At 39.3% G+C, this 24974-nt stretch overlaps 1 protein-coding gene across 6 annotated transcripts in view; it reads left to right on the top strand.

Moving 5' to 3' along the window:
- DICER1 (dicer 1, ribonuclease III) overlaps positions 1 to 19765 on the top strand; it is a 72369-nt gene extending 52604 nt beyond the window's left edge. For all 6 annotated transcript variants that reach the window (XM_030930483.1, XM_030930479.1, XM_030930480.1 and 3 more), the window contains 9 exons: positions 189 to 294; positions 721 to 896; positions 1855 to 2629; positions 6039 to 6194; positions 9233 to 10121; positions 11797 to 12065; positions 14617 to 14779; positions 14873 to 14948; positions 15315 to 19765. In XM_030930483.1, coding sequence (XP_030786343.1) covers positions 189 to 294; positions 721 to 896; positions 1855 to 2629; positions 6039 to 6194; positions 9233 to 10121; positions 11797 to 12065; positions 14617 to 14779; positions 14873 to 14948; positions 15315 to 15480 — 2776 coding nt within the window. In that variant the 3' untranslated portion in view covers positions 15481 to 19765. The remainder of the gene's footprint in view (positions 1 to 188; positions 295 to 720; positions 897 to 1854; positions 2630 to 6038; positions 6195 to 9232; positions 10122 to 11796; positions 12066 to 14616; positions 14780 to 14872; positions 14949 to 15314) is intronic.
- Positions 19766 to 24974: the final 5209 nt, after the last annotated feature.

The following is a 24974-nucleotide window of genomic DNA, read 5'->3' as shown; positions in this document are numbered from 1 at the left end:
TGCCTCCCCACTCGTGGACTCTCTGAAATCAGGAGATGCTTTGCACACAAACTTGCCCAAGGGGTAGCCCAGGAAGTGTAATTTAAATGAGCTCTTCAGATGATTTTCGGCCCAGTGAAGTTGAAGAACCACTATGAATATGTACTCATTTTTGTGTGTTTGATAAAGTTGTTTTGGAATTCTTACAGACTTAATCTTTTGACACCTCGACATTTGAATCAGAAAGGGAAAGCTCTTCCTTTAAGCAGTGCTGAGAAGAGGAAAGCCAAATGGGAAAGTCTGCAGAATAAACAGGTAATGGTAGTTCATTGTACTAGCATAACTTAGTATTTGTTTGAGTATTAAACATTATTAAAGATAAGTTTGAATTTTATCAAGTTTAATGCATGATTCGTTGATTTTTTAGAAGTTACCTAATCCTCAGATTTTGTTTTGTTTTAATCAGTATTAATTGTTGAATGTTATTTGAATGTTCTTTTTGGTAAGTATTGAGAGTTTTGTTTTTATACTTAGCCCATTAATATATCACAAAATCATTCTCATAAATCCTGCGATAAATCCCATTTGGCCTTAGGGATTATTTTTACAAATATTTTTTAAAATTAAGTTTTACTAGCATTTGTGATTTTCTTTATCCATTAGTGAAATTTTTTTTTTTTTTTTTAATTCTTTTGTGTGTGCGCTTTGTATTTATCTGTCCGTTTTTCCCCTTACTTGAAGATACTGGTTCCAGAACTCTGTGCTATACATCCGATTCCAGCATCACTGTGGAGAAAAGCAGTTTGTCTCCCCAGCATCCTTTATCGCCTTCACTGCCTTTTGACTGCAGAGGAGCTGAGAGCCCAGACTGCCAGCGATGCTGGCGTGGGAGTCAGATCACTTCCTGCGGATTTTAGGTATGCCTGTGCAGTCGGCCAGAAAGAACACGGATCATGAGATCCTGGTTGCAGAAGACCAGAATTCAGTTAAAGTTGTATATAACATAATTCTTAGTAGAAAGAAAATACGCATATCTTATGTTCTTGTCAAGTCTCAGAGGGAGATGAGAATCTGAGGTCAGAAATAACCATTACTACTTAAGCCGTAACAGTTGGAGTGAGAATGAAATTGTTTTTTGTTACTGCATCAGCATTTTCAATCTGTTTTTTGTTTTAAAAATCCAAACATATGTTAAAAAGCAATAGCCTTAGCATGTTCTTTGTCTTCATTATTTTCTTCCCATTAGTAAAATCTCTGCATTCTAAAAAAACTATTGGCTTAAGCACTCACATTAATTTTGGTTATCCAATTGGCAATATCACGACTGTTCTAGGGACTGAAGGAGTTTTAAAATATAATAGGAATAACCACAGTATTTATTGAGTAGTTACTACAGTGCCAAACACTAGCTTAAATGCTGTACCCTGTGTCAGTTAGCTCATTTAATCATTAAGACAGTGCTGTGAGATAGGAATTGTTAGCTCTTTTCTCAGGTGCAGAAGCTGAGGCACAGAGAGTTTATGTAAGTTGCCCAGAGGTAGTCAGTGGGTTAACCAGAGTGCCTGGGATTCTAACCCATGAAGCTAGGCCCCAGGTCCTGCAGGATGCCTGCAAGCTTCATGACATTCTTAACTACCACACCTAGAGTCTAGGGCCGGGGATGAAAGCAGTAAAGAAAGCCATGTCCCACTTTATAATTTACATTGTGCAGAATTCCAAATAATGTTAAATTCTTCCTTGGAAACTTACTTCTCTTCTAAAGTTTAGGAGTACATTTTTGGTATCTTTGTTTTTGTTTTTAAATTCAAATTGCTGATGCTCTCAGCCTAGCTGTCTCGAAGAATCTGATGTAAAGTTATAAAAATGTCTTTGCAGATACCCTAACTTAGACTTCGGGTGGAAAAAATCTATCGACAGCAAATCTTTCATCTCAATTTCTAACTCCTCTTCAGCGGAAAATGATAATTACTGTAAGCACAGCACAATTGTCCCTGAAAATGCTGCACATCAAGGTGCTAATAGAACCTCCTCTCTAGAAAATCATGACCAAATGTCTGTGAACTGCAGAACGTTGCTCAGCGAGTCCCCTGGTAAGCTCCATGTTGAAGTTTCAGCAGATCTTACAGCAATTAATGGTCTTTCTTACAATCAAAATCTCGCCAATGGCAGTTATGATTTAGCTAACAGAGACTTTTGCCAAGGAAATCAGCTGAATTACTACAAGCAGGAAATACCCGTGCAACCAACTACCTCATATTCCATTCAGAATTTATACAATTATGAGAACCAGCCCAGCGATGAATGTACTCTCCTGAGTAATAAATACCTTGATGGAAATGCTAACAAATCTACCTCAGATGGAAGTTCCATGATGGCCGTCATGCCTGGTACGACAGACGCTATTCAAGTGCTCAAGGGCAGGATGGATTCTGAGCAGAGCCCTTCTATTGGGTACTCCTCAAGGACTCTTGGCCCCAATCCTGGACTTATTCTTCAGGCTTTGACCCTGTCAAACGCTAGTGATGGATTTAACCTGGAGCGGCTTGAAATGCTTGGCGACTCCTTTTTAAAGCATGCCATCACCACGTATCTGTTTTGCACTTACCCTGATGCTCATGAGGGCCGCCTTTCATATATGAGAAGCAAAAAGGTAAGAGATGTTTTTTTTATTTTGAGCAGTTAATTATTCAGTGTGCCTGAAAGTGGTTTGCAGCGTTGGATAATCTCAGACGATGAGAACGTATCATGCTCAGAAATTGCTGCACCGGCTGAGCACAGCTGCTCCTTGTTCTACCAGGGCCAGCGAAAGCCTGTGGCAGAACCACCTGGCAGTGGATGACTATTGCTTTACATCGACCCCACACTCACGGTTTGGGGCTTGGCTGATCTCCATGTGTCTTACTTTTTGATTGAAATTCAGTTCAAAGGAAACTATGCAAGTGTGTACACCTCTTGATCCTGGGGGGATTTGAAGAAATGTGCATTGTAGTCAGTCAAGGAGCTTCTGCTTTGTTGAATTAAACGTTTATTTGAGAGGGTACATCTTGGCTTACAAGGCGTATAGGCAGGAGTAAGACGCAAGTCTTGTGGAGGGGCTCATCTCCGAAGTTTTGGAGAGTGGAGGGAAGAGAGTAACAACAGGCTTCACAGAGCTTGACTGCTCTCCAGTGTGAAGAGGGTGACACCAGAGTTGTGAGTAATAAACGCTCCATAGCTCCGAGGAAGGGTGGGCTCTTAAACTCAGCATGGACTAAGACTTAAGAAAAGGAATGAAGGTAAGACATTCAAGTTATGGTGGGAAAAAATGGAAAAAGAAGTGTCGCCAGGCAACATGAGCCTCCTGGACAAATACCTTAGAGAGCTGCCGATCACTTGCAGCATTTACAAGGAAGGAAGGAACATCGCTGTTGAATCAAGGATGGCATCAATGGAGGAGGCAAGTTGACAGTGCATAAGCAAAGTGAACAGATGGCAGAGCATGTCAGTGTCAGGGAAGCAGCCGTGGCAGCAGTCGGAAGTGTGGAAATACCTGAGAAAAGGCTTGAAAAGGCAGGTATGATGAAGCTGTGTCGTAGAAGGCCTTGAATGCTGGGCTAAGGAGTTTGCATGTGTTTTGAGTGTTGTAGGCACTGTTGAAGGAATTTGGAGCAAGGAACTATTAAAGTGATAGTTTAAAATGATTAATCTGGTAGCAGAATGTAGTGTGAGTTGGAAAGCAAATGCAAACCAACAGCAGAAGCAGAAAATGTTATAGAACTAGAGTTCTGGTAGAGAGGAAGGGGCTGAGGTGAGTGAGAAGAACTAATTTTAGCTAACAACTTAAAAGTGCTTACCCTGCACTACTCTAAAAGATAATCATATACACACACGTACACACATATGTACACACACACACATATATACATATATAAGCCTAATTTAATTTTTACAATTCTGAGAGGTAGAAACTTTAATTTTCCCCATTTTATAGGTGAAGATAGGCTAGAGAAGTTAGCTTGCCCAAGGTCACTTGGCAAGTAAGTGGCAGAGCTTGGGTTGAATCCAGACAGCCTGGCTTTGGAGACCTTGCTCTTCCCCATCACACTAGCCGCTTGGGATAGAACTATCACAACAGGCAGCACACCAAGCATTTCCCCGGTGTTCACTCGTTTACTCTTCTCTAAGCCTCTGGGAAGGAGCCGACACATCCCTGTTTTGCAGATGAGGGTACTCCCACTTAGTCGAATGGGCTCCTGTCAGGTCACCTAACTGTTCATCCAGGAGAGTCAGGAGTGTGTCCGAGATCTCCCAGGATGATCTTGAGGTGGACTGGAGGCACAGTCGTAACAACCATGTAAACGGGCAACTTGGGGGCAGGGGCAGTGGCGGTAGCAGGGAGGTAGGGAGAAATGTGGGAAGTCAAGGTTAGAGTTGAGGTTTTAGACCTCATGGAATATGAAGTGGAAATGTTCAGATAATTGAGACTGTAGGATTCAGATATGGTTTTATAGAGTAGTCGCCATATGGAGGCTCTGAGAACGGATGAGATTTCCAAGAAGTGGTTGCAGGAAGAAAGTATCAGAGGCTTAGACAAGTGTCGCATAGGCAGTAGAATAGGATACTCTGTTAGATAAGACAAGACAGAGGTGGCTTTCTATTACAAAACTTGTCCATTTGTGTGCTCAGAAACCTTCAACTGCTTATTTTTGCAGAAAGAGTGATCACTCCCTCAGCCTGCTGTTCAGGCCCTTTCAGCCCTGATGCGTTTTGGATCCTAAGCAGGTGGAAACCCCTTGCAGCTCATTGGACAGATTCCATGCTCAGACCCCCAGCCTTGGGGCCCTTGCTCTGTCCTTCCTTCTGCAGAGTGCTCGTTCCCGTCTCTACATATCCAGAATTTTGCCCCATATCTGAGACCTTACTTGACTCACTCTTCTTCATCCCGCCCACCATTTCTGTCAACTTGGAATGTGATTTCCCTCCCGTGGGTCCACGTTGCACTTTATCCTCTTCTTGGCACTTGTGATGCTTTGTTCTCTTAGCTTGGAAAGGGAAGCTGGCAGTTATTTCAGCCTGCTACGTTTCAGGCAGAGAGGGAGAGTACTTTTGGCCATAGTGGTCACACGTGCACTCCTTTTCCCTGCCAGCCTGTGTGTCACGAGGACTGCCCCTCTGTCCTGCTGCCGTGATTCCCTCAGGGTTGCCCAGTCGAGTGCCTCTCACTTGGGGGGTGTCTTTTAAACAGTAGTTGAGTTACATGGGAAGAGGGCTAATGAAGTACTTAATAATGAGGAACCCAGCTTTATGAAAATGAAAATGGGATTGACAATTCTAGACCCTAGTTTCCGAGTAATAACTTGACAGAAATGCAATGATGTGAGCAAATTAGGAAGGAGATAGAGGCATTAGGAAAAACAGACCGGAGTAGAGGATAGACAGTAAAGCTGTTCCATTAATGTAAATAAACAGAAACCTTTTGGTTCATTTTTTTAAAAGTTGAATAGAAGTGTCTTGAAATGCCTGTAAAACAAAGGAATAATATTTGAGAGAGCATTATAGTTGCAATCCCATTTGTGGCTTCAATTCTAGGAATATAACATAGTTTCAGTTTTGTTCGGTGCAAGTTTTCACTTTGCAGCTAGAGCTGATGGCATCCTCCCCCCATTTCATTGAAAATATTGTGACATCTTGACTTTTTATATGGGTTCTTTTCTACTTTGGTAATTCCAATTAGCAGTTTGCATTTTATATCATCAGGTTGTATTTTCAAGGCTTTGATATTGTCTGAATTGTTTCTTCTCAGTCATTCATAAAGAATTTGCATAGCTGTATACGATATTTTGCTCTGCATCTTATATTCAGAAATATTTACACCAAAAAAGTATAGAATATGTGGGAATTTAATATTCTTTTTATAACATGAATGGGTGGAAAAACTGTAGAGCCCTTATACTTAATTGATGACCATATAATTAATTGATTAATTTGAGGAACGTTTAACTGAGGATATGTTAATATGCCTTGAATGAATTCCAGCAGTGGTCATTTGTGGATAAGTATCCTAATATTTTCTGCTAAAGGTCAGCAACTGTAATCTGTATCGCCTTGGAAAAAAGAAGGGACTGCCCAGCCGCATGGTGGTGTCAATATTTGATCCCCCTGTAAACTGGCTTCCTCCTGGTTATGTAGTAAATCAAGACAAAAGCAACACAGATAAATGGGAAAAAGATGAAATGGTAAGTTTGTGTGTGTGTAACTGGAGGGATTTACTTTTTGGTGAGCCAAAGAATTTTGTTTTATTAATTTTTTGTTTCATTTTCTTGGTATGTTTATAATAGAGTAGATGGTTGATATATTTAATTAATTCCTTTAAATACACTGTCTTTTCACTGAATTCAGAAATAGTGTTATAATTTTGATGGAGGCAAATTTCTATTTTTATTACTTCTTTTCCAAAGGCATAGAGTATCTGATGTTTTGGCTTTGAGTTTTGCTCTTCTTTAGAAAAATTTCACTTTGCTGTTATTACAATTTATCCTAGATCCTTAGCTCTGTTCAGTGAAATGACTTTTCAGTGACCTGTGATCTCCAGTCTGTCTGTGAAATAATTAATTTCAATAAAATCTTGCTTTTGTGGCTCAGGGTTTTCTCAGTCAGGACTCCTGTGAACTTAAAAAAAATATCATCCATAAAGATTGTTATTTTCTGGAAATAATTTAAATCTTGCCAGTGACTTAAGAAGACTCCACATATCAGCAACAGCTGCTTCATTTTGTCTTGTCTTGAAGGCCACCAGAGGGCACTTGGGAGGGCCTCCGAGCTGCAGGAATCAGTGCGGTGGTGGTTGACGGGGGGAGTTCTAGTGCCTCTTCCAAAGTGAAAGGCAATGCTTCAGACAGTTTCATTTCCTGGAGATTTATTTTGCATTAAAGATAAATTGGCTCATTGTTACTTCATTTTTACTTCAGGCCAACAATGATAATACCATTTTTTTCTTTCACAGGTTATATTTTTAAATACACATTTTCTTCATGTCTTCTTTCTGTTACGTGTATCTTATATATCTGCCTTTAAGTATTTCCAGGTAGCATGTTCTGTGACACTATTCAGATTTTTATCTATTTATTGAGGATGTTTTTAACTCATGTAGTATTTGTCTTATTACAGAATTAGAACTTATTTGGAAAGTGTTAAGGGAATATTTTAATGCAAGTTAGGTCCAAACAATTATTTGTCACTAATTTAGAAATAAGTAGAACCTTAGAGGAAAATATATAGATTTTGAACTTTAGAAATGGCATTGTATTTCTACGAATAACATTCTAATAACAGTCATCCTCCTTTATTAATACCGTTTTATAATGTATTTGGCTCTTTTTAAAAACTTGTAGCATAAAGGTGACATTGCCATGTCATACTGATTTTTTTTTTTTTTAAGATACAACACAAAGTTCAATTTATGTTTCTTAATGTTTATGATGACACTTTGGTTATTAGAATTCATTAGAAATACTGTTCAGATTTTTATTTAGTAAGTTATTTGTATTGAAATATAGGCCGTTGCATGATGTTGAAAAGATACTCTGGTTTTGGCTGATTGCATTGCCGTTCTTCCTACCTCGCTCTGGCCCTTCCGCAAATGGGCTTAAGTGAAAACCTTTGCATGCTAAACGCCTCTTGATAGAAGAAAGTATCAAAGTTGACTTGAATGATACAGGAAAGGATTTCATGTGGCTGTTTTTTCTTAAAAGGCTTGAAGTGCTCTTGAAAAACATTTTATGAGGTAGAACCCCACTCTTTTGTAGATGAAGAATCCGAAACCCAGAGGCACTAAAAGACTTTGCCCAGGATCACACAGTTTGTGATAAAAGTCAGCCCTTTGTGATTTTTGTGCTCTGCCACTTTTGGCTTATGGTAGCACCTTTCTAAAGATACAGAAAGTTTTTTTCAATTAAAAAAAAATGTATGATTTTTAAAAAATTGCAGTTTGGCCCTTTTTTTCTTAAGGACCAAACAGTAATCTAAAACATCTTCATAATGCCTTGGAAAGTAAAAGATTTTTAGTAGGAAATGTTCCTTGAGGTCTGCCACTAATAGTTGCTTTTGGTGTTCTTCCTTATTCTTGAAAAGGTGTTTTTTTCTTAATTAAAACAGTGAAAAGATAGTTATAGATATAGCTCAGCTTACTGCTATTTATTTTCAGACAAATATAGTGTTTATATCTTGAGTCTAGTTTAAAATGAAATATTTGTAGTATTTAAAAAAATGCCTGAAGGTTGCAACATTTTTTTGTCAGAACACTCTGGAAAGTTGTTACAATCAACATTGATGCACACCCTTTGCCTTCCCCCCCACAAGTAAAGTTTTTCGGTTCTTTAAAAACTTGCATAACAGAAATTTGGCATCTTTCTAGGATTGCAAAAAAGTTACATCATTACTGAAATCTAGCCCATTATTAAGGTTGTCACTCACAAATAAGCTTTTGCCAAAGAAATTGGAATTAGCAAAGATCTTTTGACAGAAATTGGATTGTTGTGTTTCATGTTAGTCTAAATTTTCTTCCATTTTTGTCAGTTATGCTATAATCTGTTCCCCTGATTACTGTAGCTCAGAGTGGAGGGGAAAAGCATAATTTCTCAAATTCATAGCTTAGTGCAGTGATCACTTTTATTTTTTAAGCAAAGCAGTGTAGTTTTTTGTGGCAAGTATACTTTGAAGTGGAAATAGGGACAAAAATTTTATTATAAAATCCTATTGTACATTTTAAAAATTGATTTTATCTGTTTTTATATTATATGCTTAATTGCAAAGGTAATGCTTTTCTACATCTGGAATTTCATTTTATTAATTTGAAAATCAAATTACCACATTTTCAAGTTTTGTCAGCAAAATTGAAGATCTCTGTGATCAGCATGTGAGTGCTTTCATTGTATGTCCTACCGGAGTTAGACTTCTTAGTTGAAGTTTTGCATTGTGGACATTAATTTTAACTTGATATCCATGTTCAAAATCCTTAACTTAAAGCTTCATACTGGATAAAGGTCATTTTATAACTTAGAAAACGAACATTCAAAGAACATGTTTTACTTTGTTTATATGATTAAATAACTTATTTTATGTTAATTGAAAACAAATGGCCATGATTTTAAAGTTGCCTTTTAGTATTTGTGGTTGTCATTTGAAATTATCCATAACCCTCGCTTTTATTGAGTTTCAAACCCTTTTAAAAACAGCAGCTATGTCTCCCCTCCTTCCCCATTCCCCCTTGTTTCAGACAAAAGACTGCATGCTGGCGAATGGCAAACTGGATGAGGACTACGAGGAGGAGGATGAGGAGGAAGAGAGCCTGATGTGGAGGGCTCCGAAGGAAGAGGCTGACTATGAAGATGATTTCCTGGAGTATGATCAGGAACATATCAGATTTATAGATAATATGTTAATGGGGTCAGGAGCTTTTGTAAAGAAAATCTCTCTTTCTCCTTTTTCAACCACTGATTCTGCATATGAATGGAAAATGCCCAAAAAATCCTCCTTAGGTAGTATGCCATTTTCATCAGATTTTGAGGATTTTGACTACAGCTCTTGGGATGCAATGTGCTATCTGGATCCTAGCAAAGCTGTTGAAGAAGATGACTTTGTGGTGGGGTTCTGGAATCCATCAGAAGAAAACTGTGGTGTTGACACGGGAAAGCAGTCCATTTCTTACGACTTGCACACTGAGCAGTGTATTGCTGACAAAAGCATAGCGGACTGTGTGGAAGCCCTGCTGGGCTGCTATTTAACCAGCTGTGGGGAGAGGGCTGCTCAGCTTTTCCTCTGTTCATTGGGGCTGAAGGTGCTCCCGGTAATTAAAAGGACTGATCGGGAAAAGGCCCTGTGCCCTACTCGGGAGAATTTCAACAGCCAACAAAAGAACCTTTCAGTGAGCTGTGCTGTTGCTTCTGTGGCCAGTTCACGCTCTTCTGTATTGAAAGACTTGGAATATGGTTGTTTGAAGATTCCACCAAGATGTATGTTTGATCATCCAGATGCAGATAAAACACTGAATCACCTTATATCGGGGTTTGAAAATTTTGAAAAGAAAATCAACTACAGATTCAAGAATAAGGCTTACCTTCTCCAGGCTTTTACACATGCCTCCTACCACTACAATACTATCACTGGTAAGGAGCCCACAACCAAACTTCATTTCTGGGAAAATGAGACTTTGTGTTTATCACATTGTGTTGGCCTTGTGAAAGGTGATCTATGCATGTACAGTGTTTGTGCTTAATATTCAAGGGATGGGGCGGGGAACAAAAGGAAAAGAAAGAATTCTTTATTATTTGGGGAGCACGTATTGCTTTATAACTTTGGTTGTTGGGAGTATGGCTATCATATTATACCCTCATCAGTGTCATTTTATATGCTGCCTAATTAGAGAAATTTGAACCTTAGTATTTTGATGTGTTTTCCCCATTTTATCCTCCCCAGGTATCTTTCTCTTGCCCATTCAGTGCTGCTTTTGGTTTTTGATTTAGTTGTATATTCTGGATGTATTTCCACAGCCTTTTATTGTTCTTCCTGGACAAAAAGGACCCCTCCTTTAGGGTCTTTTTAAAGATGGATAGAATAAAAGATTAACAGCAATGATTTCACAAGAAGGTTGCGTGGCCCTTGCTGTAACTCTGCTGTCATCTTCTACTTCTCACTGTGCTCTGTATTCCCCCCCCCCCCCTTTAATAGGCTGTCAACCCATTAGATCAGAAGGGAGAACAAGCCCCTCCACCCAAATCAGCTTCAGGCTGTGAAACACAGCTGAAGTTTACATTTCAATTTCCGTATTGGAGGTGTAAGTGCCTGAATTCAGAATACCAAAGCAAAACATAAAATTTGTAGTTTGTATAATAAAAACAGTGTAGGTTAAGGTGATCAGCAAAATGTAAAAACCAAAAAGTGAAAAACTATCTGACTCTGGACTAGAAAGACTGATGAAACTAAAGCCTAATTTTCATTATGGAGGAAAAATGATACATGGCTTTCAACTACATTCTGCTGGAAGTTCCGAGACCTCTCTCGTAGCACAGTCCCTGCTTCTTAACTTCTTGCTTATTCTGGGACAAGTCACCATCGGTCCCTGCCTCAGTTTCCTCAGCTGGATGTATTATTTTAATCACTGTGAGAAAATAGACATGTTGATTTAACATGGATCAATTTCACAAAATGACAACCAGTTTACCTGCCTTTGCTTCCTTTCACAGCTCTTCTTTCTCAATCTCTTGGTTTGTGGTAAATTCATTTCTATAATAGCTCAAGTTAAGAAGACGGTCTTCTTTTCCTGTCATCCTGTGTAACAAAAATAACGCAGGAATAGCGAGGAATGGTATCACTTATGCACACATTCCAGAGTGTGAATGAGACTTTAGCGATGGCAGTGCAGTGTAGCCACATGGAGAGGTGTGTGCGGCCCTGCTTTCACTTAAGTGACGATGTGTGAGGGAGACTCGAGAGGAAGGCCCCAGCACCTACCTGCCCAGACAGCACAGTGCCAGAGAAAAGCGTTCAGTGATCATGATAGCGCCTGGGAAGTTTTGGTTTTTCCTTCTTAACAAGCATTTAGTCTTTTGACCACTTGAAGATTTTATGACCCCAATTTATATAAGAAATGTACTTAATTTGCCATTAAAATTTAGTTTCCAGAGGCCTTTTAGTATGGTATGTCAAATTTCCTTATTGAAGAATATATGTATGAAAATGATTTAAATACAAATCTTCTTGGGATTTGGGGATCAGTTGCCTATGTGGGGATAGTGTAAATGCTTCTGCACAAGCTTACGGTTCCACTTTGGATCCCCTCAGATTGTTACCAGCGCTTAGAATTCCTAGGAGATGCGATTTTGGACTACCTCATAACCAAGCACCTTTATGAAGACCCGCGGCAGCACTCCCCGGGCGTCCTGACGGACCTGCGGTCTGCCCTGGTCAACAACACCATCTTTGCATCGCTGGCTGTAAAGTACGACTACCACAAATACTTCAAAGCTGTCTCTCCCGAGCTCTTCCACGTCATTGATGACTTTGTGCAGTTTCAGCTTGAGAAGAATGAAATGCAAGGAATGGATTCTGAGGTTAGTGCTGTTCAAAACGATGTTGAAAAAAGTGGTCTGACTAGGGGTCTCAGTAATTTCAGAGTTCTGACTGCATAGTGGTCTAAAGGGACAGCGAGAGGTCAGGGGTGTGGGACCCAGTGTGCTGTGTTCTCTGGGAGCACCGAGTGAACTGCAGTTTGCAGGTAGGCCTCTTAAACTTGTCTGCCCCCACTGTGGACTGTGTGGTCATTCATGTGAAGAGAAGGAGCCAGGCCTTTCAGTTAGGTGCCCTTCCCACACCTTCATGAGGGCTCCCAGCATTGAGGCATGACAAAGAAGTGGCCACCACTGCCGGACCCCAGGGCAGGTTTAGCTTTAGTAAAAGCCCAGTGTAGTTTATTCTTCCTTTTTAAAATGGATCAGAAATATTTGCTAATATCTCAGGGAAGCATCGTAAAGATACATTCTGCTTCTACTTGAAGTGGGAAAATCTAATTTAAAAAACAAACTTCTAAATTTTTGACCATTGGAATTTGGGAGGCTTCTGTTGTAAGTTCAGCCAAAGGCTCTCTGGTGACGGAGCTAATTCTAACGTGTTTGTGAGCTATTTTGAATTATTGTAGGAAAGGATATTGCTTAGATCTTTCCAGTCTCTTACATTCATCTGCATACCTGTATCCCCCAGAGAGACTCTCATTTCCTCTTCTTCCAATTTCGTTTCCTTTGATTTTCTTGTTTTTGTAGATTTTCCTATAAGGAGTCAAGCTAGTTAAGCTACTAGCCTTAACACTAGTAGCTGTGTAGCTGTTTTAGTTGTCCTTGCTTTAATTTGTACCTTCCCCTTTTTAATTGCACCAAACCTTTGTTGGGGAGTAGTGAATTTCTCTTTCTATGAGAAAAATTAAGAGTAGGTTTGAAGTCTAGCCACAGAGCCAAGTTCATGTCCTGCCAGCTGCCCAGATGTGCACCAGAGGAGTCAGAAGGCCCTGCTCTTACTTCACCATGCCTCTGTGCTCTTGTCCAAGATGAATGGTCTGAGCTGGAGCGCAGCAGGCCGTGAGGCGAGAAGGTGGGACCAGCTCGTAGACTTCCAAGTGTTATCTAGTCTCATTCTTTAGAAATAGCTGAGCTTGAAATTGGAGGAATTAGCTAAAATTAGATGTAAGCTCTCTTTGGATGCCAGTGGGGCATATTGGTTTTGTTAGTTTTTGTTCATTCTTTTCCTTCCCTTTGTTTATATAAACATATGTATAGAAGTTACATGGGCTGATTGGAAATGTCATGGTCTGGCATTTCTAACTTACTATTTGATCTTAAGAAAGTCTCTTTACCTCTCTGGGCCTCCGTTTCCTCAGCTGTAAAAAGAGAGAATTAAACTTGGTAAGTTTTAAAATTCCTTTCTATCTCAAAACCGTAATATGTGAACGAACAGTAAGTCTGCTTTTTAAGTAATCAGCAGTATAAATGTATTATATAGAACTTTGTATGGCTAAACCTATTAGAAATTAGTATTTTCCCACTTTCTCTTTATTTCTTTCATAAATGATTTGTGTTGATTTTAGAAAAGTTAGTACAAGTAAATAAAAAGAAAATTAGTTAAATTTGCCTGATTATGCTACCTCAGAAATAACCAATATTAACATTTTGGGATGAATTGTAGATGTATATAGATAAAAACATATCTAAAATGGAAAATGGAATTCTCTTATATATAGGATACTGTAACCTGTTCTTTTCACGTATAATATGTTGTGGCTGACTCTGACTCTCCCTGTATTGATTGGTATCATGATGCTCAGGGAGCCACATGCTAGTCAACACGTGGCTGATTTATTTAAATGGTTCTTTATGGCTGAGTAGTTAAGTCGTTTTGGGTTAGGATGTTTAATACCCGTGGATGTGATAAATAACGCTTATGTATTTAGTTACCTCCTTAAAATAAGTTCTTAGAGATACAACTGCTGCATCAAAGAATTATGAACTTTTCAAAGGCTTTTGATACAGACGTGTGATTTTATTTTATTAATTTGCATACCTGCTATGTCAGATACTCCGTTATAGTGAACACATGTCTAGTGGCTTAATGAAGAGGGAACTTGGAGGAAAAAAATCTTTCAAGGAGAATTTCCCTGTTTCCCTACAATAGTGATTTCTGCTGCCCAAAGCAGCATACACCCGTGCCAGCACCAGACCAATTAGTACTACTGAATGCTTGCCAAGCAGCTAGGGGGTAGAACTGTTTTAAAGTACAGTTCTTTGATTATGAGTGAATTTGAATTTTTTTCATACTTTTATTGACTATTTCTAATTCTCTGTTAAAGTTGTTCAAATTTAGAAGTAATCTTTTTTCTTTGCTGGGTATAGAATAATAAATGGGTTGGGGATTTTTTTCTTTTTTTCTTGAGAAGTTTGAAAAATTTTTTTAAAAGATAACATTTGTTTTACTATTACAATATAGTAGGCATACCATAAGTGGTATTTCCCGCCTTATTAAAGAAGTCACAAAAGTCATATATCCAAGAAAAGAAATTACATCTGTGGACTGCCTGTAAAATGGCCTTTTGCTTATAAGTCACTTCTCTCTCTGTAGCTTAGGAGATCCGAGGAGGATGAAGAGAAAGAAGAGGATATTGAAGTTCCAAAGGCCATGGGGGATATTTTTGAGTCGCTTGCTGGTGCCATTTACATGGATAGTGGGATGTCGCTGGAGACGGTCTGGCAGGTGTACTACCCCATGATGCGGCCACTCATAGGTATTGTTGGCTCCCTTTAGAAAGAAAAAAACCCACAACATTAAAAACAACTTAAAAGATATTATTCATATTATTATTTCATTTTGATTGCAGAAAAGTTTTCTGCAAATGTACCCCGTTCCCCTGTGCGAGAATTGCTTGAAATGGAACCAGAAACTGCCAAATTTAGGTAAGCAAAAAATGTACATGGAAAAAAATTAACTTAAAACATCAAGGGGAAAAGTTCACAAAGATATTGTAAACTAATGATTCTGAAAAATATTTACACTGCGGCTTGCTGTTGTCAGATTTCTATTTGTAATCTGATTGACTTCTCTTTTTTCTTTCTGTTTTTCTGAAATAATGCTGTAATAAAGACTAGATGGCAGCCCTGTCTGTCGGGGGTATGCAATTGCAGTAAGTCGTAACGCGTGTTTCCTTTGTGTGGTGTCAGCTTCTACATGGGACTCCTGGCCTGAGAGTGCACACTAAGTGCTGATTGACAGTGATAATAAATACTCTGACTTCTAATTCAAGCTGTTTGAATTTTTTACAGCCCGGCGGAGAGAACTTATGACGGGAAGGTCAGAGTCACCGTGGAAGTAGTAGGAAAGGGGAAATTTAAAGGTGTCGGTCGAAGTTACAGGATTGCCAAATCTGCAGCAGCAAGAAGAGCCCTCCGAAGCCTCAAAGCTAATCAACCTCAGGTTCCCAGTAGCTGAAACCCCTTTTTAAAATTCCAAACAAAAAACAAAAAAAATTAAGGGGAAAATTATTTAAATCGGAAAGGATGACTTAAAGTTGATATTGAGTGGAATGAATTGAAGGCAGAATTTAAAGTTTGTTTGGTAACAAGATAGATAACAGAATAAAACATTTAACATATGTATAAAATTTTGGAACTAATTGTAGTTTTAGTTTTTTGCGCAAACACAATCTTCTTTCCTCACTTCTGCTTTGTTTAAATCACAAGAGTGCTTTAATGATGACTTTTAGCAAGTGTTCAAAATAATTGACAGGTTTTTTTTTTTTTTTTTGAGTTTAATTTATGTCAGCTTTGCTTAGTGTTAGAAGGCCATGGAGCTTCAACTTAACTCCAGCAGTCCTAAGATGATGTAGATTCTTCTCCATCCCTCCGTGTGTGCAGTAGTGCCAGTCCTGCAGTAGTTGATAAGCTGAATAGAATGATAAGGTTTTCGAGAGGAGAAGTGCGCCAGTGTTGTCTTTTCTTTCCACGTTATACTGTATAAGGTGATGTTCCTGGTCGCTGTTGCACCTGATAGTAAGGGACAGATTTTTAATGAACATTGGCTGGCATGTTGGTGAATCACATTTTAGTTTTCCAATGCCACATAGTCTTGGATAAAAAAGGTTCTTGCCTTAAAAGTAAAACCTTCATGGATATTCTTTAATCTCTGATCTTTTTGGAACAAACTGTTTTACATTCCCTTCATTTTATTATGCATTAGACGTTGAGACAGCGTGATACTTACAACTCACTAGTATAGTTGTAACTTATTACAGGATCATCCTAAAATTTCTGTCATACGTATACTGAAGACATTTTAAAAACCAGAATATGTAGTCTACGAATATTTTTTATCATAAAAATGATCTTTGGCTAAACACCCCATTTTACTAAAGACCTCCTGCTAGGTAGTTCCACTGATGGAAATGTTTATGGCAAATAATTTTGCCTTCTAGGCTGTTGCTCTAACAAAATAAACCTTAGACATATCACACCTAAAATATGCTGCAGATTTTATAATTGATTGGTTACTTATTTAAAGAAGCAAAACAGAGCACCTTTACCCTTCGTCTCCTCACATAAATTTCTTACTGTACTTTTCATAATGTTGCATGCATATTTCACCTACCAAAGCTGTGCTGTTAATGCCATGAAAGTTTAACGTTTGCGATAAACTGCCGTAATTTTGATACATCTGTGATTTAGGTCATTAATTTAGATAAACTAGCTCATTATTTCCATCTTTGGAAAATGAAAAAAAAACCTTTTAGGCATTTGCCTAAGTTTCTTTAATTAGACTTGTAGGCACTCTTCACTTAAATACCTCAGTTCTTCTTTTCTTTTGCATGCATTTTTCCCCTGTTTGGTGCTATGTTTATGTATTATGCTTGAAATTTTAATTTTTTTTTTTTTTTTTTTGCACTGTAACTATAATACCTCTTAATTTACCTTTTTAAAAGCTGTGGGTCAGTCTTGCACTCCCATCAACATACCAGTAGAGGTTTGCTGCAATTTGCCCTGTTAATTATGCTTGAAGTTTAAGAAAGCTGAGCAGAGGTGTCTCGTATTTCCCAGCACATGATTCTGAAGTTGATGCTTCATGGAATGCTGCATTTATGTGTAAGTGACATTTGAATACTGTCCTTCCTGCTTTATCTGCATCATCCACCCACAGAGAAATGCCTCTGTGCGAGTGCACCCACAGAAAACTGTCAGCTCTGCTTTCTAAGGAACCCTGAGTGAGGGTGATATTAAGCTTCTCTTGGTGTTTTTTGTTATCTCCAATCTTAAACTTAAATTGAGATCTAAATTATTAAATGAGTTTTTGAGCAAATTAGTTTAGGTGACTTGTTTTAAAACTATTTAATTCTGATTTGGAACCTTAAGATGTCTATTTGATTTTTAAAAAAAACCTTAATATAAGATATGGCCAGTTAAAACAAAGCAATTCTTGAATTATGTAACTGTAAAAGTGCAGTTAACAAGTAAGGCTGGATGTGAATTTTATTGTGAGGGTGATTTGTGATCAAGTTTATTCACAAATCTCTTAATATTTATAAACTACCTGATGCCAGGAGCTTAGGGCTTTGCATTGTGTCTAATACATTGATTCCAATGTTACGGGATTCTCTTGATTCCTGGCACCAAAATCAGATTGTTTTCACAGTTACGATTCCCAGTGGGAGAAAAATGCCTCAATATATTTGTAACCTTAAGAAGAGTATTTTTTTGTTAATACTAAGATGTTCAGACTTAGACATGATTAGGTCATACATTCTCAGGGGATCAAATTTCCTTCTACATTCAAAATGTTTTATCAACAGCAAACTTCAGCTATTTTACTTTTTGTTGGAGAAAAATAGTGGATTTTAATTTGACTCACAGTTTGAAGCATTCTATGATCCCCTGGTTACTAAGTTAAAAAATAAAAAAGTACGAGTTAGACATATGAAATGGTTATGAACGCTTTTGTGCTGCTGATTTTTAATGCTGTAAAGTTTTCCTCTGTTTAGCTTGTTGAAATGTTTTGCATCTGTCAATTAAGAAAAAAAAAATCACTCTATGTTGCCCCACTTTAGAACCCTATGTGCCACCCTTCCGTTCCTGTGATTGCAATGTGAGACCGAATGTAATATGGAAAACCTACCAGTGGGGTGTGGTTGTGCTCTGAGCACATGTGTAAAGGACTGGGGAGGCGTATCTTGACAAAGCAACTGCAGAAATTCCGTATGATGATTGTGTGCAAGTTAGTTGACATGAACCTTCATTTGTAAATTTTTAAAAATTTCTTTTATAATATACTTTCCGCAGTCCTAACTATGCTGCGTTTTATAATAGCTTTTTCCCTTCTGTTCTGTTCATGTAGCACAGATAAGCATTGCACTTGGTACCATGCTTTACCTCATTTCAAGAAAATATGCTTAACAGAGAGGAAAAAAATGTGGTTTGGCCTTGCTGCTGTTTTGATTTATGGAATTTGAAAAAGATAATTATAATGCCTGCAATGTGTCATATACTCGCACAACTTAAATAGGTCATTTTTGTCTGTGGCATTTTTACTGTTTGTGAAAGTATGAAAAAGATTTGTTAACTGAACTCTTAATTATGTTTTTAAAATGTTTGTTATATTTGTTTTCTTTTTTCTTTTATATTACGTGAAGTGATGAAATTTAGAATGACCTCTAACACTCCTGTAATTGTCTTTTAAAATACTGATATTTTTATTTGTTAATAATACTTTGCCCTCAGAAAGATTCTAATACCCTGCCTTGACAACACGAAACTTGAGGCTGCTTTGGTTCGGGAATCCAGGTGTTCCCCTGGCAGTCAGTTCCTTCAGTCGCTCCCTGGAGGCAGGTGGGGACTGCAGAGGATCCCTGGAATCCAGACCGAGCGCAGTTGATGCACAAGGCCCCGTTGATTTAAAATATTGGATCTTGCTCTGTTAGGGTGTCTAATCCTTTTACACAAGGTTTAAGCCACCAAACTGAGACCTTGATACCTTTTTTTAACTGCATCTGAAATTATGTTAAGAGTCCTTAACCCATTTGCATTATCTGCGGAAGAGAAACTCATGTCATGTATAATTATTACCTATATGGTTGTTTTAATTACATTTGAATAATTATATTTTTCCAACCACTGATTACTTTTCAGGAATTTAATTATTTCCAGATAAATTTCTTTATTTTATATTGTACATGGAAAGTTTTAAAGATATGTTTAAGACCAAGACTATTAAAATGATTTTTAAAGTTGTTGGAGACACCAATAGCAATATTTAGGAAATTTGCATTGAGACCATTGTATTTTCCACTAGCAGTGAAAATGCTTTTTCACAACTAACTTGTAAATATATTTTAATCATTACTTGTTTTTTTTTTTCTAGTCCATTTTTATTTGGACATCAACCACAGACAATTTAAATTTTATAGATGCACTAAGAATTCACTGCAGCAGCAGGTTACATAGCAAAAATGCGAAGGTGAACAGGAAGTAAATTTTGGCTTTTCTGCTGTAAATAGTGAAGGAAAATTACTAAATTCAAGTAAAACTAATGCATATAATTTGATTGACAGTAAAATACTTACCATCACATGCTGCAGCTGTTTTTTAAGGAACATGATGTCATTCATTCATACAGTAATCATGCTGCAGAAATTTGCAATCTGCACCTTATGGATCACAATTACCTTTAGTTGTTTTTTTTTGTAATAATTGTAGCCGAGTAAATCTCCAATAAAGTTATCGTCTGTTCACTTTGTGTCCTTGCATCTTTTTTCAATTCAAGTGAGTAATGACATTTAAATAGTGGGAGCCGAAATGATCTTTATAATATTTTCATTCCATGGTGAATCATATGAAAATGCATATTTAATATAAAATTTTGTTTACCAAGTTCTGCTGCATGTCCACCTGCAGAATTATATAGTAATAGAATTATATAGTAACAACTGTCTTTATTGAAGACTTAATTCCAATCTGCTTTTTGGAAATTTTGTCACATTGATGCATTCTAGGTCTTGGATTATTTAGATGATATGTTTGACGCATTCTTTAGGTGAACTTGGCTTTTCTAAAATCAGGTGGACAGAATGTGCAGCTTCCAGATTTTTAGGACACATTTCCAATATTGCTGATTAAGAAATAATTTTAGCCTTTTGACCCAATTTTTTTTGTAACTCAGTAAACCAAGCACTAATACTAATCCTGTGGTTGTAGGAACAAGATGGTAAGAAGTTTTTTAGAATGAGAAAAAAGTTTAGCTTTCCTTTGTAAGTTTGAATTAGTCCCTTCCTTTCCTCTCTCTCTCTGCCCTAAACTAGAGGAGGAAAAAGTATCTGTATTTTAATCCTGAGGAATTTGGGTAAGTGCTACATGCTTGTGTGTGTTGGTGTTACTGCCCTGAATTCTCTAGAGAGTTCAGGCCAAGCCTCAGGGCCACAGGTCCTTCCTGCCACCATTGACCCTACCCTCCAAGACAAGCAGCTGCTCATGTCTGCAGCTGTCATGGCTAGCAAGAAAGAACAGCCAGGCTGAATGTATCATTTTGCAGATTGCGATGTGGGTGAAAAGAATCCAGATGGGATTGAATTTTTGTGTGTGTGCCGATCCGTGAGCACATGTATGTTTTAGATGGAATGGTAAATGCTGGGTCCCAGCCAGCTCAGGTCTGTGCCCTTTGCAAAGATGCAAGGAGCAGAGAGATGTGCAGGTCAGGAGAGAGTGCTTTCTAACCGGTCTGCAAGGCAGTTTATGAACAACCCTTAGAGGGTTTTTTGGTGTGTATGTGGTAAAATACACATAAAGTTTGCCATCTTAACCATTTTTAAGTGTACAGTTTAATGGCATAAAGTACATTCCCAGTGTTTTGCAGTCCTCACCACCCTTCATCTCCAGAACTTTTTTTTTTTTGAGACAGAGTCTCGCTCTGTCACGCAGGCTGGAGTGCAGTGGCACAATCTCAGCTCACTGCAAGCTCCGCCTCCTGGGTTCAAGGGATTCACCTGCCTCAGCCTCCCAAGTAGCTGGGACTACAGGCGCCCGCCACCACGCCCGGCTCATTTTTTGTATTTTTAGTAGAGAAGGGATTTCACCATGTTAGCCAGCATAGTCTTGATCTCCTGACCTCGTGATCTGCCTGCCTCAGCCTCCCAAAGTGCTGGGATTATAGGTGTGAGCCACCGTGCCCGGCCCATCTCCAGAACATTTTCTTTATCCCAAATTAAAACTCTACCCATTAAATACTAATACCCCTTTCCCTCCAAATCCCTGGCAACCTCATTCTACTCTCTCTGAATTTAATTTTTCTAAGTAGCTCATGTAAGTGGAATCTGACAATGTTTGCCCTTTTGTGTCTGACTTCACTTAGCACAAGGTCTTCATGGTTCAGCCATACCATGGCACGTGTCAGAATTTGCTTTTTAAGGTGAATAATATCCCATTATTTGCATAGACCACATTTTGTTGATTCGTCTGCCAGTGGACATTTGAGTTGCTTCTACCTTCCGGCTGTTGTAAACAGTGCTGCTGTGAACGTTAGTGTAGACATATCTGTTTGGGTCACTGCTTTCAGTTCTTTAGAGTTTATACCCCAGAAGTAGAATTGCTGGATCGTATGGTAATTCTACTTAATTTTTTTCAGGAGTCACCATATTTTTTTCTATAGTGACTGCACTACTTTGCTTTCCCACCAGTAGTGCACCAAGTTCCAGTTTCTTCACATCCTCACCAATACTTGTTTTATGTATTTTTGATAAGAGCCATCCTAATGGATGTAAAGTGGTATCTTATTGTGGTTTTGATTTACATTCCCCTAATGATTAGGGATGTTGAGCGTCTTTTAATGGCTTATTGGCCATTTCTCTCTTTGGAAAATTATCTATTCAAGTCCTTTTTACCCATTCTTGAATTGAGTTTTTTTGTTGTCGAGTTTTAAAAGTTCTGTATATATTCTGGATAAGAGTTTTATAGTTGTAGCTCTTACATTGGGTCTTTGATTCCATTTTGTGTTAGCTTTTCGTACAGATGCTTCTCTATTCATGATGGAGTTATGTCCCAGTAAACCTATCGTAAGTTGAAAATATCGTAAGTGAAAAATGGATTTGGCCAGGCGCAGTGGCTCACACCTATAATCTCAGCACTTTGGAGGCCAAGGTGGGTGGATTGCTTGAGCTCAGGAGTTTGGACCAACCTGGGCAGCATGGCAAAAGCTCATCTCTACTAAAAATACAATTAGCTGGGTGTGGTGGCACCCCACTAAAGGTGGCCTTTAGTCCCAGCTACTCAGGAGGCTGAGGTGGGAGATCGCCTGAGCCTGGGGAGGTCAAGGCTGGGGTGAGCCATGATCATGCCACTGTACTCTTAACCTGGGCAACAGAGTGAGACCCTGTTTCAAAAAAAACAAAGTTGTAACAAACCTGCACGTTGTGCACATGTACCCTAGAACTTAAAGTATAAAAAACAAAAAACAAACACAAAGTTATTCAATCCACCTGACCTACTGAACATCATAGTTTTGCTTAGCCTAATGTAAATATGCTCAGAACACACATTAGCCTACACTTGGGCAAACACAAAGCCTGTTTTATTTTTATTTTTTTGAGATGGAGTCTTGCTCTGTCATCAGGCTGGAGTGCAGTGGTGTGATCTCAGCTCACTGCAACCTCCACCTCCTGAGTTCAAGCGATTCTCCTGCCTCAGCCTCCTGAGTAGCTGGGACTACAGGCGCCCACCACTACGCCCGGCTATTTTTTGTATTATTGGTAGAGATGGGGTTTACTATGTTGGCCAGGATGGGCCTTGATCTTTTGATCTCAAGATCCGCCTGCCTCAGCCTCCCGAAGTGTTGGGATTACAGGTGTGAGCCACCGCAGGTGGTGTTGGGGGGACCGGCCGGGTCCGCAAAGTGTGGTTTCTACTGGATGCATATCACTTCTGCACCATCAGAAAGTCAAGTCATTGAGTTGAACCATCGTGCGTTGGGGACTCTCTCTCTCTGGTATAAGGTAATGGTCCAGCCTCATTCTTTTGCATGTGAATATCCATTTTCTCCAGCACCATTTGTTGAACCCTCACACTTCTCTAGTGCTCTCCTATTGAAATGGTGCTCTGCAAACAGTCCCTCCACCCATCTCAGCTGGCCAAATGAAAAGCTTACCAAGGGTCATCCTTGGTTCCTGTCCTTCCCTCGTGTCTTGCATCCTATCAGTCGTCTGTCAGCAAATTCTGCTGATTTGGCCTCCTAGATAAAGCATAACCCCTTTTCCACTGCCAGCACCCTGATCGAACAACCATTGCTTTTACCTGGACTATGTCGCAGCCTCCTAACGGGTCGTCCTGCTTCCACCCTTTTCCCCTCTGATCTATTTTCCACATTGTAGCCAGAATAATCTAGTTAAAATAGAAATCAAAATAGATCTAAACTCCTCCATGGCCTACAAAGCCTATGTGAACTGGCCCTTCCATGACTGAGTCCTCTCAGTGTACTTTAGTCATGAGGGTCTTGCTGGTTTCACTGAGCACTAAGCCCATCCTAGTACAGAGTTCATGGGAGGCTCTGGGGTCAGACTTCCTGTGTGTGAAGCCGCCTCTGTCACTTGACTGTGTGACCTTGGATAAAACGCTTTGTCTCTGTGCACTCCTCTACAATAGTGATGATAGTAATAACTGGAACCCAGAGGGTGGTCATGAGGATTAAGTGAAAGGATAGAGGGAAGGTGTTTGGTGCAGAGCTGGCATTCAGAAAACACGCATCTTTTTTTTGTGTGTGTGAGACGGAGTCTCGCTCTGTCGCCCAGGCTGGAGTGCAGTGGCCGGATCTCGGCTCACTGCAAGCTCCGCCTCCTGGGTTTACGCCATTCTCCTGCCTCAGCCTCCCGAGTAGCTGGGACTACAGGCGCCTGCCACCTCGCCCGGCTAGTTTTTTTGTATTTTTTTTTAGTAGAGACGGGGGTTTCACTGTGTTAGCCAGGATGGTCTCGATCTCCTGACCTTGTGATCCGCCCGTCTCGGCCTCCCAAAGTGCTGGGTTTACAGGCTTGAGCCACCGCGCCCGGCCAACACGCATCTTTAATTCAAATGTGTTAGCATGGTTGGCTCCTATCATTCAGGGTCCCATTCAACTACGGCTCAGAGGACAGCCCTTATTAATATAAAGTAGCCCCCCATAACTATCATAGATTTAACATTGCACTCTATCACCTTGTCTCTAGCTATCCCCCACACGATACTAGAAGGGATGCTCCATGAGGGTAGGACCTCGTCCTGCTTCCTGCTATAGATAGTACCGAGCACACAGCCCAAATTTGACAAAATGAATATATGGTCAGTTATCTAACTCGTGGCTGAACCAAACTTAAAGAGCATTGTATCACCACAGGACCAAAAATGATTTTTTATTTTGCGTCTCTCACCCTAAAGCCAACCATTTTCAGAAGTTAGCTTTGGAGGTCTGCAATCACCTTCAGGGTGCTGGGTGGAGAGGAGCCAGGAGCAACATAGACACGTGTGTGGACATTATCCCTTTACACATTTACTCAAAACCTGTGCTGAGCTCTGTGCCCCTGCCTGATTCATACTTCCCTGACCTTGCTTGTAGGCCCCCACAGTTTGGATTGGGCGTTCACACTTACTCATCCCGACCTTTGGGCCTGAGCTCTCAAAGCTCCAGTTTATCTGCACGTTCTCCCCAACTTTGGAAATTTATCACAACCTAGCGCCACTGTAGTCAGTCACCTCGCCCTTCCCTGGATCAGGGAGAGAGGGTCTGGAGAACTTTATAGCTCAATCTCAATAGTATAGGTAGTAAGCTTTTAATTTTTTTTTATTTAATTTTTTTTTTTTTTGAGGCAGGGTCTCACTTTGTCACCCAGACTGGAGTGCAGTGGCGCGAACACAGCTCACTGCAACCTGAACGTCCTGGCTCAAGTGAACTACCTCAGCCCTCCAAGTAGCTGGGACTACAGG

The sequence above is a fragment of the Rhinopithecus roxellana genome, chromosome 5 (genome assembly GCF_007565055.1).
Source record: "Rhinopithecus roxellana isolate Shanxi Qingling chromosome 5, ASM756505v1, whole genome shotgun sequence".
Lineage (NCBI taxonomy): Eukaryota > Metazoa > Chordata > Mammalia > Primates > Cercopithecidae > Rhinopithecus > Rhinopithecus roxellana.
The sequence above is the reverse complement of the archived record's forward strand: the minus strand, read 5'-3'. Positions and strand labels throughout refer to the sequence as shown.